The 18,527-nt window shown below is 43.4% G+C and overlaps 1 protein-coding gene and 1 non-coding gene across 2 annotated transcripts in view; one reads left to right on the forward strand and one right to left on the reverse strand.

Annotated features, from left to right (window-relative positions):
• The window catches only part of LOC134583159 (prostaglandin D2 receptor-like), a 34,385-nt gene extending 16,574 nt beyond the window's left edge, over nt 1-17,811 (forward strand). Inside the window, exon 2 of the mRNA XM_063439983.1 lies at nt 17,578-17,811. Within this exon, the coding sequence (XP_063296053.1) occupies nt 17,578-17,811 (234 nt within the window). The remainder of the gene's footprint in view (nt 1-17,577) is intronic.
• Nucleotides 7,265-7,403, reverse strand: LOC134584221 (small Cajal body-specific RNA 11). Its single transcript, XR_010086498.1, has one exon. It is a non-coding gene; the product is annotated as a small Cajal body-specific RNA 11 (non-coding RNA).
• Nucleotides 17,812-18,527: the final 716 nt, after the last annotated feature.

Below are 18,527 nucleotides of genomic sequence, written 5' to 3' on the forward strand. Positions count from 1 at the left end.
AAGTACTCGTATGAGCTTGCCAGTTCTGTAGGAACATTTTTGTGTTGCCTGCTTTGTGTGAGACAGATTGCAGCCAATCCATTGTAAATACACAGAATCATTTGGACAGTAATGTAGAATGGATTTTAATACAGTACCTGAGGTAATTTTCATGAATTTTTTATGAAGTTTAATTGAGTCAGACAATATACCATATACCACTGCTTCAGGGATATCAAAGTATTATTAGTATATTCCAGAATTGTTAGATCTGAGTACATGGCCATTAACAGTGAAGCAGACCTGATTACATTTCATTGTATTTGGGGCAATTTTCTCACCCTAATACAAATTGTTATCCCTTTACCTCTGCATATCTGCCTTTTTCTCTTTTCCTCCTTAAACGCGGTGGTGTTTATTCACTAACCCCAGAATTGCTGTGAGAATCACAGATATTAGACCTTAATAATCAAAGTGGAAAATTTCCCCATTTAAGATATTTTCCCAAGTTGATTATTTTGTCCTAGAATTTTCAGTTTTCTTGATAATTCTTCACAAATCCAGTTTAATTAATCCTATGGCCAACTCGTGCTTGCAGGACTTCTCGCGGGCGGCTCCTTCCTATGGAATAGCCTGCCTTCCGCCATCAGACTCTCCCCTAGTCTTCAATCGTTTAAGAAGGGCCTTAAAACCCATCTCTTTAGGAAAGCTTATGGCCTCCCAGAGTACCCTCTACCTCACATACCTACCTGTCTCTTGCTCTCTCCTAAAGGGCAGCACTCTATTCTCTCCTTCAGCTCTGCTTTACTCCACCATGTTTGATTTCTAGTTCCTGTCCTATTGTGTTTTACACCCCACCTCCTATAGACTCTAAGCTCATTTGAGCCGGGTTCTCTTCAACCTATCGTTCCTGTAAGTTTTCTTGTAATTGTCCTATTTATAGTTAAATCCCCCTTCTTATAATACTGCAAAGCGCTACGGAATCTGTTGGCGCTATATAAATGTCAGTAATAATAATAATAATCTCTTACTGTGTCTGCACCCATTATTCATCGAATTTCTGTCTTTCATTTACCTCTCCCCTTTAGCCTTGCCTGTCTCACAGTTGTCCTACATGTTTCTTTATGTCTCCCCTTTTCATGTGTGCAAACAAGGTTAACTTAACAGACAAGGTCTCAAATCAGGACTCTATAATAGTTTCAGGGGTCTAACATGATACAATTTTAGAAAAGGAGCCTGGTGGTCAGAGAGGTATTAGTCAGGTAAGTGCATATTTCTCATCCTCTCTGACGGCCCAGAATCGATGGCGTTGTACTTAACAGAGCACTGAAGCAGAATACTCTATTGGAATATGTTATGGGTTTACTCCTTGCATGTGACATAGAGCTGAACTCCGCTCATTATCTGGACTTCATACCTTTTTAGTGACAGAACACTGCTCAAACTGTCAGCGTTATTCACTAAACACTCAAAGTTTGCAAATTAAAACAAAATGGAAAAAGTTGTGATTATGGCCGAGTTGGAATATTTTTCCAGATCAGCAGTTTTTGCCTTTTTCTTACTTGGATTTAATTAGTGAAAATTGAAGTTTAGTAAATAACTCTGTAAGCCTCTTATATCATCTTATATGAAAGGGACACTATAGGTAGAGTAACAACCTGCTTTTACTGTACTTATTATAGTGCCTGCAGTCTTGAACCCTCTCTACGATCTTCCAAAATGATTTAATTCACAAATTAGAGGGCTTGGAAGCACAAACTCTCTGGGCTTCAAGCCAAACTCTCTGGGTTTGAGAGTCAGGAATCGTACTCCCTGGTTTTCAAACCGTAACACACCGTGACATCACGGCTGGCCATTTAGAATCATTGTATTCAATGATTCTCCATGGCAGAATCTTTGGTGCATCACAGAGAGTATTGCGCATGCGGCTAAGGTCCCCAATGCTCCTCTATGTGTAGCATTGGATTGGCCCATCATCCTGGTGGCACACCTATAAGATGAGGCAACCCAAGGAGAAAGTTGTGGTAGTGCAGAAGAAGACTCTGCGCTGGAGAATTGGTTTGTAATTTGTTTTATATTTATTTATTTAGTTTTTCTTCTTTTATACAGGGTTTATTAAATGACAAGGGGAATCAGGGCTTTAGGGTTAAGAATACAGATATGTGCACCTATGTTATTTAGGGATGTGCATGGGCAAAAAAATTGGTTCGGTTTGGAAATTCGGTTAAGTAAAAAATGTGTCTGCTTCGGCAATTCGGACCAATGGCATTTGGTTCGGTTCGGCACTTTGGAAATTCAGAACTCTGGTAATTCTGAACTTCGGTAATTCGGACCCTAACCCCTAACTCCTAACCTTAACCCCTAACCCTTCCTCTAACCACTTTGTTACAAACTGCCATTTGTAACTGGCCCTTTAAATGACAAATTGCCCTGCTTCTCTGGGTTGTGGAGAAGACTATTTTCCAACCTCCATGACTATGGCCCCCGGGAGATTGTGCCCCTGAAAACTTATGGACCTTTTTTGGGTGTGTATGGCCCTTTAACCCCTTAAGGACCAAACTTCTGGAATAATAGGGAGTCATGACATGTCACACATGTCATGTGTCCTTAAGGGGTTAAGAACCGTCTGGGGACATATTGTGACTTTGTTGAACAATGCCCCTTTAAGACGGTGTCCCCAAACCTTTAATATACTGTATTCCTGGCTTTCTCCCACTTGGTTCAGTAAATGGGGCTTACTGAACCAGGTACCACACAGGCGGACCACCCAGAAGTGGAAGTGTGCAGGCAATTTACCTCCCAGGCTGTGAGGTTAATGCAGGTTAATTGTAGATTATGCTAGCTTTAGTGTACCTATAATCTTAATTTTATTAATGACAGGAGGCGAGTATTTGCTTAAGTCTCTCATTACTAGAACTCCACAACAGCACAGAAAAACAACCAATCAGAAATAAGTTAGGTACTATAAAACTCCCCTCCCCATGCATCATTTCCTCTTTCAAGCAGCGACAAAACAGAATAAAAGGCAGAAAACATAATGGGGAAGAAACGAAGTCCTAGATACGATGAATACAACGATGTCCACCCTCCGAGAGTAACGGTCGAACCAGATAGCGATGAAGGACTGTAAACTGAAACAAGAGAAAAAACAGAATCGAAAGGGTTGGTTAGCCAATGAAATGTACTCTGAACAAAACATGTAGGTACCCAATGTAGCAACCAAAATTACCTTAATATGAGATATCCCAACCCTACATATGAAAAACAGACATAAGAACAAGTGACAGGTAGCAGAGACAACAAGCAGAGTTGCATACGTACTTGATAAAACTAAATTAACAGTAAACAAGGGAGGGATAAGAATGGGTGGGAAATACTCGCCTCCTGTCATTAATAAAATTAAGATTATAGGTACACTAAAGCTAGCATAATCTACAATTTTATAACATTACAGGAGGCTTTGTATTTGCTGTTTCAACGCTCAATTCGCCAGTCCAACGCTGTTTGTGTCGCTGGTACCTATTCCAGGAGATATCAGAGTAATCCAAAACGGACATAACAACTGCGATAAAGGACAGAAGACGGATCAATGAAGATGCCAGCCGACGAAGCATCTCAAAAACGGATAAAAAACACCATCTGCCTGTAGATCCATTGAACGTGGCGTTGCGATCTGTTTCCTAGCAGTCGGTCCATGAGCCAGCAATCTGACCTATCAGCCATTTTCCTGTAGTTGTAAAATATCGAAGGTCATTTGCGGACTTAAGGCCGCGAGAAGAAATTGCCACCATGTCTCAACTCTTGATCTGTAAGGTGGCTCCTCCGATCGTGCCAGGGTCATCCGGCGATGTGGCCTTGCAGGTAGATCTCCAATCTCAAGAGTGCGCCTAAGTCCACCACCAATATCACAATAGAACCGAGTAGGATCTTTTGTTTCCTCCTGACCTACCCGGTGAGAAGTTTCATCCTAGAATAGATTAGTATGCAGGCAAGAATGTGGTCAAACCAGCCGTATCCTAAGTGATTCCAATAAAGCAAATGGACTGTGTAATCCTCGCCTGCAGTAGAGAAAAGACTCCAAAAGGACGTCCATTCAGGGTTCTGAACTGAACTTGTGTGGATGAACTGTGGTTGACTAGTCTGGAAATAGAGAATCCCAGAAATATACAAAGGCATGGGAAGCGTAAACCGGAGTGGAGATTCCCATCCAGATATGTCATCGTCTAAGAGTGACAGATGTACGGATCCAATGGTGATTGGTACCTGGAAACCACGAAGAGTCCTCATGTGCTGTAGTGAGAGAGTGAAATAATCAGATTACCCGTAGCACGATCCTGTTCCAATGCCCGACCTGTCAAAATTTGTGTAGGGGTTCCTGGTATACACGCCACCTACAAGATGGGTTATAATATAGCGAGACCCTTAGGTCCCTGTACCCCTGACTGTCCAGGCACGTAACTCCCAGAGTAGACCCTAGGACAAGGGACCAGGAATGTGAGTTTGATAATTGAAGTCAAAGTCTCCCTATAGAGGGGTACCTCCCTTCTTATCTTGGAGTCCCACGAACACATAGCGTTCTCCAATGCGCAGGCAAGGCGTAAAGTCCCCTCGCTCATGACAGGCGACTCCAGAGAGCAGATACAGTAAAAAAGAAGGGTCCAGCTTCAGCCGTCCGAAACATGTGATGTCCTGTTAGAGAATGACGTCAGCCCCGTCTGAGGGGGCAGGGAAGAGAGGCAAAACCAAAAGGATCCCCAGGAAACCCCCCTAAAACCACATGAAGGAAACATCCCCTATAACAGGGTGAACAATGAGGAAAAAACGGGCAGAAGCCCAAAGCCACTAAAAAACAAACTAAAATATATAAATAATAAATATAAAAATTAAATACAGTATATACATATATAAACAAGAAACATGTGACTAAATATAATAAACCTTAAATATATAAAAGGAAAATAATTATAAAAATATATAATAAATAACTAAATACAGAAATAAACATTAAATATATAAAAAGAAAATAATATAATATATAACTAAATACAGTATATGAATATGCTGTGCAATTTTGGTCACCTGTTCTAAAGAAGGATATCATGGCACTAGAAAAAGTGCAGAGGCGGGCTACAAAATTTATAAAAGGAATGGAACATATCAGCTATGAAGAAAGGTTAACAAATTTAAACCTATTTAGTTTAGAAAAACGTCGCCTGAGAGGGGATATGATAACATTATACAAATATATTCGGGGCCAATACAAACCATTGTGTGGAAATCTATTCACAAACCGGACTTTACATAGGACACGAGGCCATGCGTTTAGACTGGAAGAAAGAAGATTTTGTCTAAGGCAAAGGAAAGGTTTTTTTTACTGTAAGAACAATCAGGATGTGGAATTCTCTGCCTGAAGAAGTGGTTTTATCAGAGTCCATACAGATGTTCAAACAGCTACTAGATGCATACTTGCAAAGACAGAATATTCAAGGATATAATCTTTCAATGTAGGGTAATAACTGCTTGATTCAAGGATAAATCTGACTGCCATTCTGGGGTCAAGAAGGAATTTTTTGTCCTAGCTTGTTGCAAAATTGTGCTTCAAACTAGGGTTGTTTTTTTTTGCCTTTTGGATCAACAGCAAAAAACAAATGTGAGGAAGGCTGAACTTGATGGACGCAAGTCTCTTTTCAGCTATCTAACTATGTAACTATGTAACAGTATATACATATATAATATATAAAAATAAATACACAATATGGTAACTGAATAATATAAATCTAAATCATAAATAAGTCAAAAATAAATCCCAAAGCCACCCACTATAAGCAGGAGGCAGTGGTACTCTGACCTGTACTGTCTGCAGAGCAGCAAAGAAAGAGGAAATGATGCATGGGGAGGGGAGTTTTATAGTACCTAACTTTTTTCTGATTGGTTGTTTTTCTGTGCTGCTGTGGAGTTCTAGTAAAGAGAGACTTAAGCAAATACGAAGCCTCCTGTCATGTTATAAAATTGCCGAGTGCTGGGTGGCCGCTGTTCGTGCAAACGAACACTGGTCGGCGGCCATCTTTGTTCATTCGAACGAGGTCAGCAGTATGTGTAGCCAAATCCATTGAACTAAAATCGGCTACACATTTCCGCAAACACCGCTGACCCTTACCTTCTCCCACACTGAACTTTCAGCTGCAGAGACTAAGTCCCGTTCGAAGATTCGAACGCACGTTCGAATGGGACTTAGTCGTTTTTCTGTATGAAATTGACCGACCTCACAGCCCAAATCTATAGAACTGTTTTGTGCTTGCGGTCGGTCATAAAAGACTTCCATCTAACTTTTGATTTACTGGAGGGATTTGTATGATTTATGGTTATGTTTATATTTAAAGTATGCTGATTCTAAATATGATGTTTTTAGGGAGATGTATAGTTTTAAAGTTACAGTGCATGTGTAAAAACTGTATTTTTACTGTCTGTGATAATTATGTTAACCCATTGTGTAACATAATTATATCACAGACAGAGAGGAGGATTTTGTGTGTAATTGCTGGGAGTGTTTTCGGTAATGTACGTGTATGATTGGTTGTTTTGTAAAACCCTGTGGGTGGTCCTATCTAAGAGAAACCTGCATAAAAGAAGGTTCTTTTGGTGCCCATAAACAGAATGACTTGACCCTCTAACTTGTAGCCTTGACTCATGTTTGTAGGGGACAGCTATAATCACTACAGGGATTGCTATGCTCTTCATACTCCCTTAGCTACTGAGTAGTGATGTCGCGACCATAACATTTTCGGTTCGTGAATGGCGAACACGAACTTCCGCAAATGTTCGCGAACGGGCGAACCGGGCGAACCGCCATAGACTTCAATAGGCAGGCAAATTTTAAAACCCGCAGGGACTCTTTCTGGCCACAATAGTGATGGAAAAGTTGTTTCAAGGGGACTAACACCTGGACTGTGGCATGCCGGAGGGAGATCCATGACAAAACTCCCATGGAAAATTACATAGTTGATGCATGTCCTCCCCCCCGGCCCTCCCCTGAGCGGTGGGTGGGGGCCCTAAAAAAACAATAAGGGGGGACCTACTGTCCCCCCTGGCCCCCACCCCTGAGCGGTGGGTGGGGGCCCTAAATAAACATAGGGGGTGACCTACTGTCCTCCCCCCCAGCCCCCACCCCTGAGCGGTGGGTGTGGGCCCTAGATAAGAATGGTGGGGGGGACCTACCGTCCTCCCCCCCGGCCCCCACCCCTGAGCGGTGGGTGGGGGCCCTAAAAAAACAATAAGGGGGGGACCTATTGTCCCCCCCAGCCTCCACCCCTGAGTGGTGGATGGGGGCCCTAAAAAAACAATAAGGGGGGGGACCTACTGTCCTCCCCCCCTGGCCCCCACCCCTGAGCGGTGGGTGGGGGCCCTAAATAAAGAGAGGGGGGAGACCTAATGTCCTCCCCTCAGCCCCCACCCCTGAGCAGTGGGTGGGGGCCCTAGATAAGAATGGTGGGGGACCTACCGTCCTCTCCCACGGCCCCCACCCCTGTGCGGCGGGTGGGGGCCCTAAAAATACAATAAGGGGGGGGACCTACTGTCCCCCCCCTGCCCCAACCCCTGAGCGGCGGGTGGGGCCCTAAATGAAAATCCCCCCCCCTAATCAAGGTGACTAGGGGTCGCAAGCCAACAGGGGAGCACGGTAATTCCTTCACTCTTATCAACTTATTCTTTTAGCTGCATATCCGGTATCCATTTTTAGGTCTAGGTAGTTATTTCTACCTGTTTCTTTGCTTTTCCTTTCCGTTATTTTACCTTCCCTCCGAGGTACATACTTTCCTTTATCTGAATCTTTTGTTTGTTGTTTCTTTGTTTCGTGTCTTCCAATTTTTTCCTATCGCTCGGGTCGTCGAGAGGCCTGACTTGGCCACCTCCGACTTCCCGGGCTCTCATGGATCGCGGAGAACGTCTCCAGCGTTTCCTCAGGCTACCGGCGCCATTCTGGATCCTGCGCGGGATCCAGGCGGCTGTTTGTAGGCTCCGTAATTTTTGATGCATATTGCAGGTTTGAAGTGTGTCCCATTCTCATATTCGGTGCCAGACACAGACATAGACACTGAGTGTATTATTAGAGGATACGATCCTCTCACAATGGCAGGGATACAGTTTACGTTATTTGAGAGTGCGGCTCTCTCACACACTCATCCCGCTACTGAGCTCCCCTAATGTGCTCAGACCAAGATAACCACTTATACTGTTTCCTCAGTTTACTGCTGGCATGATAGTTTCTTACAGTCCTGGATTCTGCTCCCCCTCTTTGTGAACGAACCCATCAATTGACACTACCCAACAAGGTTATTTATCCTACTGTCGACCCTTGTTCATCCTACGGACTTATGCCAGTACAGGACACCGGTGTCTTCGTAGACGGACGTCCCGCCTACAGTCAACTCAATTCGGAGGTCTGTGCTACATAACGTGGTTTACCGCTGATGCCACAGCTCTTGCAATAAGGACTATGGCTACCTCATAGGAATAGCGAGGAGACGCTGCTTAATAGCGACTGGGTAAGAGGAGAGAACCCCTCCATTAGGTCTCACGACTGTGCTACTATTTTCATTATAACGGTGCTACCTGATCGGGCATGGTATTGCATGTTTAAACTAGCTTTCACTGTTACATTCCCTATGATTGGTCTGCTGGACCCATGCCACTATATCCCCACTCGGGATATAGTCACTGAGGTATTACTGGGGGAGATTCCACACCTCATTTACACGTTCCCCAGATGCCTTGTTGGACAGGGTAAGGGCTGTTTGAAACTGGCTGTCTCGGTACAGCTCCTAGGATTGGCACACCTTGTTGGTACCCTATACCTCCCTGTTGGAGTTACTCCTGGAGGTTGTACGACTGATGGGTGAGCCCCAGCTATTACAGGTGTGTGGGTTTTGGTATAACTGGCGTTGTACCAAACAAGCAAGCGCACCCTGGTTAGGTTTTCACACACCGTTTTGGACACACTGACCAGACAGTTTTCCCCCTATGAAGGGTAGCATGTGATTTTGAGGCCTTCATAGAGCATACATGCACAGCCTTTACTCGGACGGCGGGAATGGGGAAGTCCCACACCCCGGTCTGCAGATACTACGTACGCATTGGTCAAAAGACTGGAGTCCCTGGTCGATTTTGGGTTCCCTGGCTGTTTGTGATCCTGGGATAGGTGACAGGACTGCCCCTACTCCTCTGAGAATGTATCCGGAGAACACGATTCGGATATAGAGGACCCTCCTCCTATACACCAGTTCCCTCAAGGAGCCGTTCTTGGTTTTGATTTTCGCTCATCCGCCTATTCAGGTACTGTCAAGGAAGACTGTTCGGATGCTATGGGGGAACCCTGTTTGACGTCGACTCACACACGGACGTCATGAAGTCAGGATGCACCCTCCCACTGGAGTACTGCCCACAAACGGTGTTGGTTCGAATCTGACTACTTGATGTTCTCAACCTGTACAGCCCCTGCTTCGGACGGTGGAAGCTATGCCCCTTGTCTCGCTATATCTATTCTCAGGAGTCAGCTGTCACTAGCGAGGGGATTTTTTCATTTTATCTACATATTTGAGAACGCTATGAGATCACGGGTCGCTAGGCGAAGATGGGAGATATTCCTTTATAGGGATGTCTAGACTTTAAGCCTTGAATGCAAAAACCTGGGTCCCTCGACCTACGATCCATTCTTGGAGATAGCATGTCGTGACAGTTAAGGATACAGAGTCTTAGATGCCTCACTCTATCAGACCCTATCTTGGGTGTGAAGTGCATGCCATAAATCTCTCCACGGGCTTTTGGCAGGACTGAACTGGAACGGCAGTTATTCAGATTATTCCACTCTCTCCCTAATCAGTCAACAGTCTCAAGTATGGAGATACTGATCCAGACCCGCTCACCAGGACCGATTAGTTTTTTATCCAACCCGCCTACTCTTCGAACCACTTTCGACTCGTTTGCGGTCCACACGACTACAGCACGTGTTGACTCTTCTTCGTCTATGCAGGTCCTAATTACCCCTTGGATCTGGATCACCTTTTCACTTCTCGACGTGGATACATTTGGATGGAATTCTCAACTACTGGTTACGTTCCCCTCATTTTGATATTTCTGGGGTCGAACACCGTTTCGCTACACAAATTCAGTTTGGAACCCTGATAGGACGTCCCTTGGGAGTACTTGGCCTACCACAGTCGCAGGTTCCGCAGTCCAATTGGAGTACTGGAAACACTTAGTAGATGACTGGTTTGGCCTGCACTCTTACCAGCATAGTGGTTTCATCCCCGGATGAGACCACTCGACTGGTAGATCATGAGGGAACAAAAAGACCCTATTCGGTTCTGTGATTGAATTGGTGATGGTCTCAGGCGCCCTACTGGAGGTTGGAGTTTGCCGACAAGACCACATTTCCAGGTGACCCTGGCACGATTGGAGAAGCCACCTTACACATCAAGGGTTGAGACCTGGTGGCAGTTTTTTCTCGAGGTTCCAAGTCCACAAATGCTCTTCGGAATTTGCATCCGCAGGAATATGGTTAATAGATCAACTTTGCAGGTCATGGATCGTCTTCCGGGAAGCGGGTCACATCCCCACGTACAGTCTACCAGCGGATTGAGTGTTTTCCGTAATTAGTGGTACAGCGTCAGCTGACATCTTCATCAACCGATCCGTGTCACTTCTCGCAATTGGAAGGCCCATTTGGGTTTAGCTCTGTTTTCTTTCCCGGAATAGGTACCAGCGAAACAAACATCGTTGGATTTGTTGACTGAGCGTTATATGAAGCCTCCTGTCATGTTATAAAATTGTAGATTATGCTAGCTTTAGTGTACTTATAATCTTAATTTTATTAATGACAGGAGGCGAATATTTCCCTCCCATTCTTATCCCTCCCTTGTTTAACTTTAATAGTTTGGGTTCATCAGGTAGGTATGCAACTCTGCTTGTTGTCTCTGCTACCTGTCACTTGTTCTTATGTCCGTTTTTCCTAAGTTACGGTTGGGATCTGTGCATATTATGGTATTTCTGGTTGTTACACTGGGTATACAAACAGAAAAAATATATCTACAGAGGGAAAAATGGGACAACTCATAGAATAGTATGTCAAAACCAGTAAATATTTCTAATTCAAGGTTACACTCACACTAGTAGGTTGATTGTAGGCATGTCAAAATTTATAAGGATAATGTAGAGCTGATGTAGATGTTTCAAACTCCAAAAGAGGGCATGTGGGAAACAAAACATATAAATAGCAATAAGTGCAGATTTTAAAGACCATCCACTGCGCTTAGATTAAATAACACTTACAAGCTTGAAGTGATGTTCAGGCATATAATGGTCTCAAGATGCTGTTATTCCAATGATGGAAATTTACTGCTTGATGATGGTATCAAAAATTTATTAAATATAACAAAATCAATATAATTGAAGAATAAAATAAAATCAAATGTAAATCCCACAGGGGCCCAACCCTACGCGTTTCGTCCGGTAATCCGGACTTCCTCAGGGGTAATGTCTGTTAAGTCCTCCGTGTAAAGGCAATCTGATGGTTCTTCACTGTCCGCTTCTTTTTTAACCCCTTAAGGACCAAACTTCTGGAATAAAAGGGAATCATGACATGTCACACATGTCATGTGTCCTTAAGGGGTTAAGTCCGCTGGCCCCTCCTCTTTCTGCCCGTGGACCAATCCGGTGTTGTAAGTCGCGGCTGTGTCTTATCGCTCCAAAATTAGATGACGTCATACGTTCATACGGATGGACGTATGCGTGTGCGTTCCACAGTGCGTTCCATCTGTATGGGGACTTATACAGTTCTTGCGGCTCATTGCTCGCATTGAGTTAATTCATCTTGTATCAGCTCATAATTGGAAACAATGTTACAATAAAAGACAAAATATTACAAGAAGTTAAAACCAAAAGGTATTAATGTTTCAAACATTCCTTTAGACATGCTCTATACGGGACCAACAGACCTATTGACAGAGATGGGCTCACTACGAGCTAGCCCAACTCCTGGCAAGTGGCGGACTAATGGTAGGCAGAAACAGAAAGGGGAAAACTATCTAAATATCCCCACATCCCCGGTCCCTCCGAGCCTACACAAGTTAGACAGGGTACCACACACCTCACATAGCGAGGTTATGTAACAACTAACCATGTTTACCATATGGTCATGCAAATGAGTTCACTACATCTCCGAACACTCACTTACTGTTCACATGAAATTAGGACATTGAGAGACCCAACACAACAATATGCCACACAATTACCTATGAGAATGAGTAGATCCCGATACAAACAGATTCCCATGGATAAGCAGACAGAAAGCCACCACAAACGTATATGCCTTATTAGGTATTGAATGGCTACTCCAATGTCTAACTTGTTTATTGCCTTCATAACCGATGTTAATACACAATATGTCCATACGCTCTAACCAGGGGTCAAGTCCTAGGGAATAAAGTGTGGGAACTCACTCGAGTTCCACCCCCACCCCACCACCAAAAACTTGTATGCATATATAAACGCGTACACACACACTCAGGTGCACACATACACTTACAGACACACACGTACACTTACAGACACACACAAACACAGACACACACACACACACACAAATTCACAGATAGACACACATACTCTCACAGACACACATACACACACACTCCCAGACACATACACACACACACATACATACACTCACAGACACACACACACACACACACACACAGACACACACACAGACACCAACACACACAAATACACATAGATACACTCACAGACACACACACTCACTCCCAGACACACACTCACAGACATACACACACACACACACACATACACACACTCCCAGACACATACACAGACACACACACTCCCAGACACACACACACTCACTCCCAGACACATACACACACACACACATACATACATACACTCACAGACACACACACACTCCCAGACACACACTCCCAGACACATACACATACACACACCAACACACACATACACTCCCAGACACACTCACTCACAGACACACAACACACACACATATACACAAAATTTATTTGTATATATTTTTTTAAATTAAAAATGTCCACCCAGCCTCCCTACCTGGAGAGCTGGCGTGGACCTGTCCCTGAGGTCCAGTGGGGCTTCAGTGCGGCCGGCTCTTGTCTCTCTGTCAGATGCGGCGAGGGAGCTGTGTTCTCTCTGCTCCCTCTCGCCGCGCGGGCTGTCTGCTGATGCCGGGAGCTGGAAATGACGTCATATTCCGGCTCCCGGCATCAGCAAACGGCGTGCGTCGAGAGGGAGCAGAGAGAACACAGCTCCCTCGCCGCGTCTGACAGAGAGACAAGAGCCGGCCGGGGGGGTCCATCAGGTGGCCAGTAGGCCACCTCTTGGGCCCCCCATGACAGGGGGAACACGGGGGCATTTGGGGGCCGCATTTTTTGCCGCCCCCTGAGTGCCTGCAGGACCACAAACAGGAACGGCGTTCCTGCTCTAAACGTTCCCACGCGTTCCTGCAGGACTCGAGCCCTGGCTCTAACCAGATAGAGACCTGCGTGTCTCATACAGTACCTTACTCTGATCTTTATATATACAACCATTACCTTAAAGGGACTCTCCAGGCAGACAATTTTACTCACCTGGTTCCAGTGCCTAGAGCCTCATGAAGCCACGCCCCCTGTTTCGTCAAAATATTCGGGCGCGAGCAGGGAGCAATCAGATGCTTCCATTTGGAAAAGTCATTGCTCCCTTGTGCGCATGCGTGGCTTCGCCACACATGCGCACATACTTCATAGGGTGGCATTCTTGCCGCCCTATGAAGTCCTGTGCGCACTACCGCGCATGCCGGTCGCAAACTGAGCTGACTGACAGCTCAGCTTGCGGTCTTTGCTTGCCCCCTCTCCTCTGCTGACAGGCAGGAGAGAGAAGGCGCACACACAGTGCCTTCTCTCTCCTGCACACGTCAGACGTATTTTAATATGTCTGACGTGTACATGGCCTTTTTCGGGCTATACATGATAGGAAGTCCCTCTGGTGGCCATCTGAGTGACGGCCACTGGAGGTATTCCTATCAATCAATGTAAACACTGTATTTTCTCTAAAATAATAACAGAGATAGAAAATGAAATAAATGAGCAATTAACCCCTTCAGGACGGAGTCAATAGTGCACGTTCTGATCAAAACGTAAACAAAAACTGGAATTTGCGCTACATGTCTGTTCACCCATAGTTCCCCTCTTTCATATTATATGCACCCACACTTATTATATATCATTCTGTTCAGGAGAAACAGGGCTTTAATCTATCATTAACTATTCATATATGGAACATAATTCATTATGAATAAAAGTAAAAAAAATGTGAGAAAATAAGATTTTTTTTTAAATTTGCATTTCCGTCTGACATTTTAACTGTGAATGTCATAATACTGTTAGGTTTTACTGCAAAAAAATGCACATATTTGTAATCAGCGATGTCTCACGAGTACAACAGTACCCCCCATTAACAGGTTTTATGTTGTTTTGGAAAGTTACAGGGTCAAATATAGAACATTACATTTTCAAATTGAAATTTGCCAGATTGGTAATGTTACCTTTGAGACGGTGTGGTAGCCCAGGAATGAGAATTACCCCCATAATGGCATACCATTTGAAAAAGTAGACAAGCCAGGGTATTGAAAGTGGGGTATGTTTAGTCTTTTTTAGTAGCCACTTAGTCACAAACACTGGCCAAAGTTAGCGTTCATATTTGTTTTTGTGTGAAAAAAGCAAAAAACAAATATTTGGCCAGTGTTTGTGACTAAGTGGCTACTAAGAAAGACTGGACATACCCCACTTGCAATACCTCGGGTTGTCTACTTTGCAAATGGTATGCCATCATGGGGGTAATTCTCATTCCTTGGTTACCATACGCTCTCAAAGGCAACATAACCAATCTGGCAAATTTCAATGTGAAAAAAATGAAATGCAAGCCTTATATGTGACTCTCTAACTTTCCAAAACACCATAAAACCTGTATATGGGGGGTACTGTTATTCTCGGGAGACTTCACTAAACACAAATATTAGTGTTTTAAAACAGTAAAACATATTACAACAATAATATAGACCATAAAAGTGCAGTTCGCTTGTAAAAAATGCAAAAAACGTCACTTTTACTTAAAATATCATCGTTGTAATACAATTTACCAGTTTGAAACACGAATATTTGAGTTCAGCGAAGTCTCCCGAGTAAAACAGTACCCCCTATGTACAGGTTTTATGGTGTCTTGGAGAGTTACAGGGTCAAATATAGTGCTTGCAAATTAAATTCTCTGCACTTTCTCCCTGTGTTGTCAGGCATGTCAATCAAATTTTAATTAATCAAATCACATAATTACGTTAAAAGATTATTTAAATATACATGTAGAATTTTAATATATATGCATTTATAGGTATTTAAATTCTACGTGTATACTAATGTAATCTTTTATGTAATTATATGTATTTATCTATATATATATATTTGCGGTTATTTGTATTTTATATATATATAGATATATATAGAATATGTACATCTATTATATATATAATATATATACATATTATATATATGTAACGTCATTCTAAGTGTATTTTAATATTAATATATATACTTATATTAATATTAAAATACACTTTGTATGACGTTACATATATATAATATGTATATATATTATATATATAATATATATACATATTATATATATATAAAAATATATTTAATTTATTTTTACACCTGTCTTTTATTTATTTTTTATACTTCCCACCAGCAGGGGGACTGTCTGATATTTCAAACAGTCCCCCTGCTGGCATATCCACAGCCAGCTATAGGGGGCCATGTGATCGCTCTTTGAGAGCGATCACATGGCCCCCGGGGGCCTGATTTGCCGTGGGAGGGCTGCCTGGGCTGTGAGGCAGTCCTCCCGAAGCGGATCGCGGCGGAGGTAAGTATAACTTACCTCCTGGGGCTGCAAGCCGTTACGGCGTGCTATGCCGTCATAACGGCTTTAAAGCCTACATAACCCGTGACGGCATAGCACGCCGTAACGGCGTTAAGGGGTTAATAGGTAAAGCAAAAATAATTTAGAAATGTTAAGATCAGGGCTGTTTGAAGGAATTTGGGGGCCCCGAGCAAAAGGGACATGGATGCCCCGCCAACCACCCCCACACGCACGCAAAGCCTACATGAACCACAGCATAGCCATACAATTTAAGTTCACCCACACTTTATAAAAATAAAAAATGTTTACAGTGCAAATACTGCTGTTGCATATAATGTGCCTAACATTTGAACATTTTCAACAATTGAATATTCCCTGTGTTCTCCTCATCTCCGCTTCTCCTCACCTCCCCCTCCCTGTGTTCTCCTAATCTCCCCTTCTCCTCACCCCCCTCCCTGTGTTCTCCTCATTTCCCCTTCTCCTCCCCCCCTCCCTGTGTTCTCCTAATCTCCCCTTCTCCTCACCCCTCCCTGTGTTCTCCTAATCTCCCCTTCTCCTCACCCCCTCCCTGTGTTCTCCTAATCTCCCCTTCTCCTCACCTCCCCCCTCCCTGTGTTCTCCTCATCTCCTCACCCCCCCCTCTCCCTGTGTTCTTCTTACTCCTCCCCCCTCACTCAGTGTGCACTTCCTGTCAGTCCGGCCGGGAACAGGAAACTGAATCTCTTGTACCGCGCGGTACCTGGCCGGACTGACAGGAAGAAGAGGAGCTTGGCCACGCTACAGGGAAGGGGAGGTGACAAGAGAGTCAGTGCTGCAGCCGCCTGAGGCTCTTTAGGGCGCTCAGGCGGCTGCAGCCTTATAGGAAGCGCCGGCCTGCTTGGGGCCCCAGGCCAGCTCGGGGCCCCAAGCAATTGCTTGGTTTGCTTGCCTGCTAGCGACGGGCCTGGTCAGGAGGCTTATTCTGTTTGTATTGAATTAAGGTGAGCTGAATTTCTAAAAGAAGAAAAACTACCATAACAAGAGGACATAGTCTTAAATTAGAGGGACAAAGGTTTAAAAATAATATCAGGAAGTATTACTTTACTGAGAGGGTAGTGGATGCATGGAATAGCCTTCCAGCTGAAGTGGTAGAGGTTAACACAGTGATGGAGTTTAAGTATGCGTGGGATAGGCATAAGGCTATCCTAACTATAAGATAAGGCCAGGGACTAATGAAAGTATTTAGAAAATTGGGCAGACTAGATGGTCCAAATGGTTCTTATCTGCCGTCACATTCTATGTTTCTATGTTTCTGACAGTGAACTCTTAAAATTTAATTTTGAAAAAGGCCAGTGTGAAACTAATAAATACCAGCCAGGAAGGAAAACAGGATTCCGGTAAACTTCCCAATAGTTCTTAAAAATAATTTGTTATTAAAATGTGTTAAAAAATACTTCAAGAGTTATAAAATGTCCATAAAGACTGATTTGATAGATTTTACATTCAACAAGATTTACAAGCTATCCTTGTATATTGTAATCCATGTAAATGAATGAATAAAATGTATTAATCTAAATTTCAAACAAGAAATTCATTTGCATAATTAAATTCTATTATATCATTTCCCTGTAGGTGAGAGTTTACATTGGAGCGTTTACAGATGAAAAAAATGAATATGCTGACCTTATAGTCCTGAGGTTTTTGTCCATGAATTCCATCGTTGACCCTTGGATCTTCATAATTTGTAGAACGTCCAAATTTCACACCCACATACACAGACTATGCAACAGAATTCATTTCAAGAGGAGTGGTCATCTGCCTCTTTCTCAGCACATAGCCCAGGACAGCACGGAGCGTGGGGTGTAGCTTAAAAGGGACTTGTTAGACTGGAATGCTTTCTCTATGGCTAACAAGCATTTTGACAGCAATCCCATCAACTCCGCAGAGAGCTATGAGGTGCTCCAGCATGGGCAGAACACTTCTGTATGCATTAACCAATTGTGCGTTATTTTTATCCAGTATCCTACAGACCCAGGATTCCAGAGAAATACAATGGGATGGTGGAACAATGGTACCAAATCAGATCTGGGATGGTTGATAGCTATGGAATATACTTCAAACATTGTAATAACCTTTCACTCAGATTAACTAAAAAGCAGTGCCTATCACTACAGAGTCCCTCTACAATAAGACTACAGGGGTTGAACCCCACACGATGAGGGAAATAAATGAAAATGTTTGTAGCTGGGATATAGGGGAGCTGGGAGTTATGCCAAAAAGAAGCTTGATATAAGCAATAGGATGGAGGGTATGAGATGCAGGTGGCCACTGCTAAACCATGGCAACTTCATCTCCCACTGGGTTACTAGCCTTTCCTAGTACTGTCTAAGGTTGTCTTATGGCAAATTATGTGAGCTGATTTGGTTATATTTTGTTTATATTATGTTTCTTGTTTTGGCCATGTTAGTAGAACCTTGATGTAAACAACGAAGTATGGTGGTTTTAGCAGCAACAAGATAATGCTGTAAAAAAACACACACTCCAGAGGTAATATGATAAAATGTATCTGGGGAACGCGGAGA

Source organism: Pelobates fuscus, chromosome 13, assembly GCF_036172605.1.
Source record: "Pelobates fuscus isolate aPelFus1 chromosome 13, aPelFus1.pri, whole genome shotgun sequence".
NCBI classification, from domain to species: Eukaryota; Metazoa; Chordata; class Amphibia; order Anura; family Pelobatidae; genus Pelobates; species Pelobates fuscus.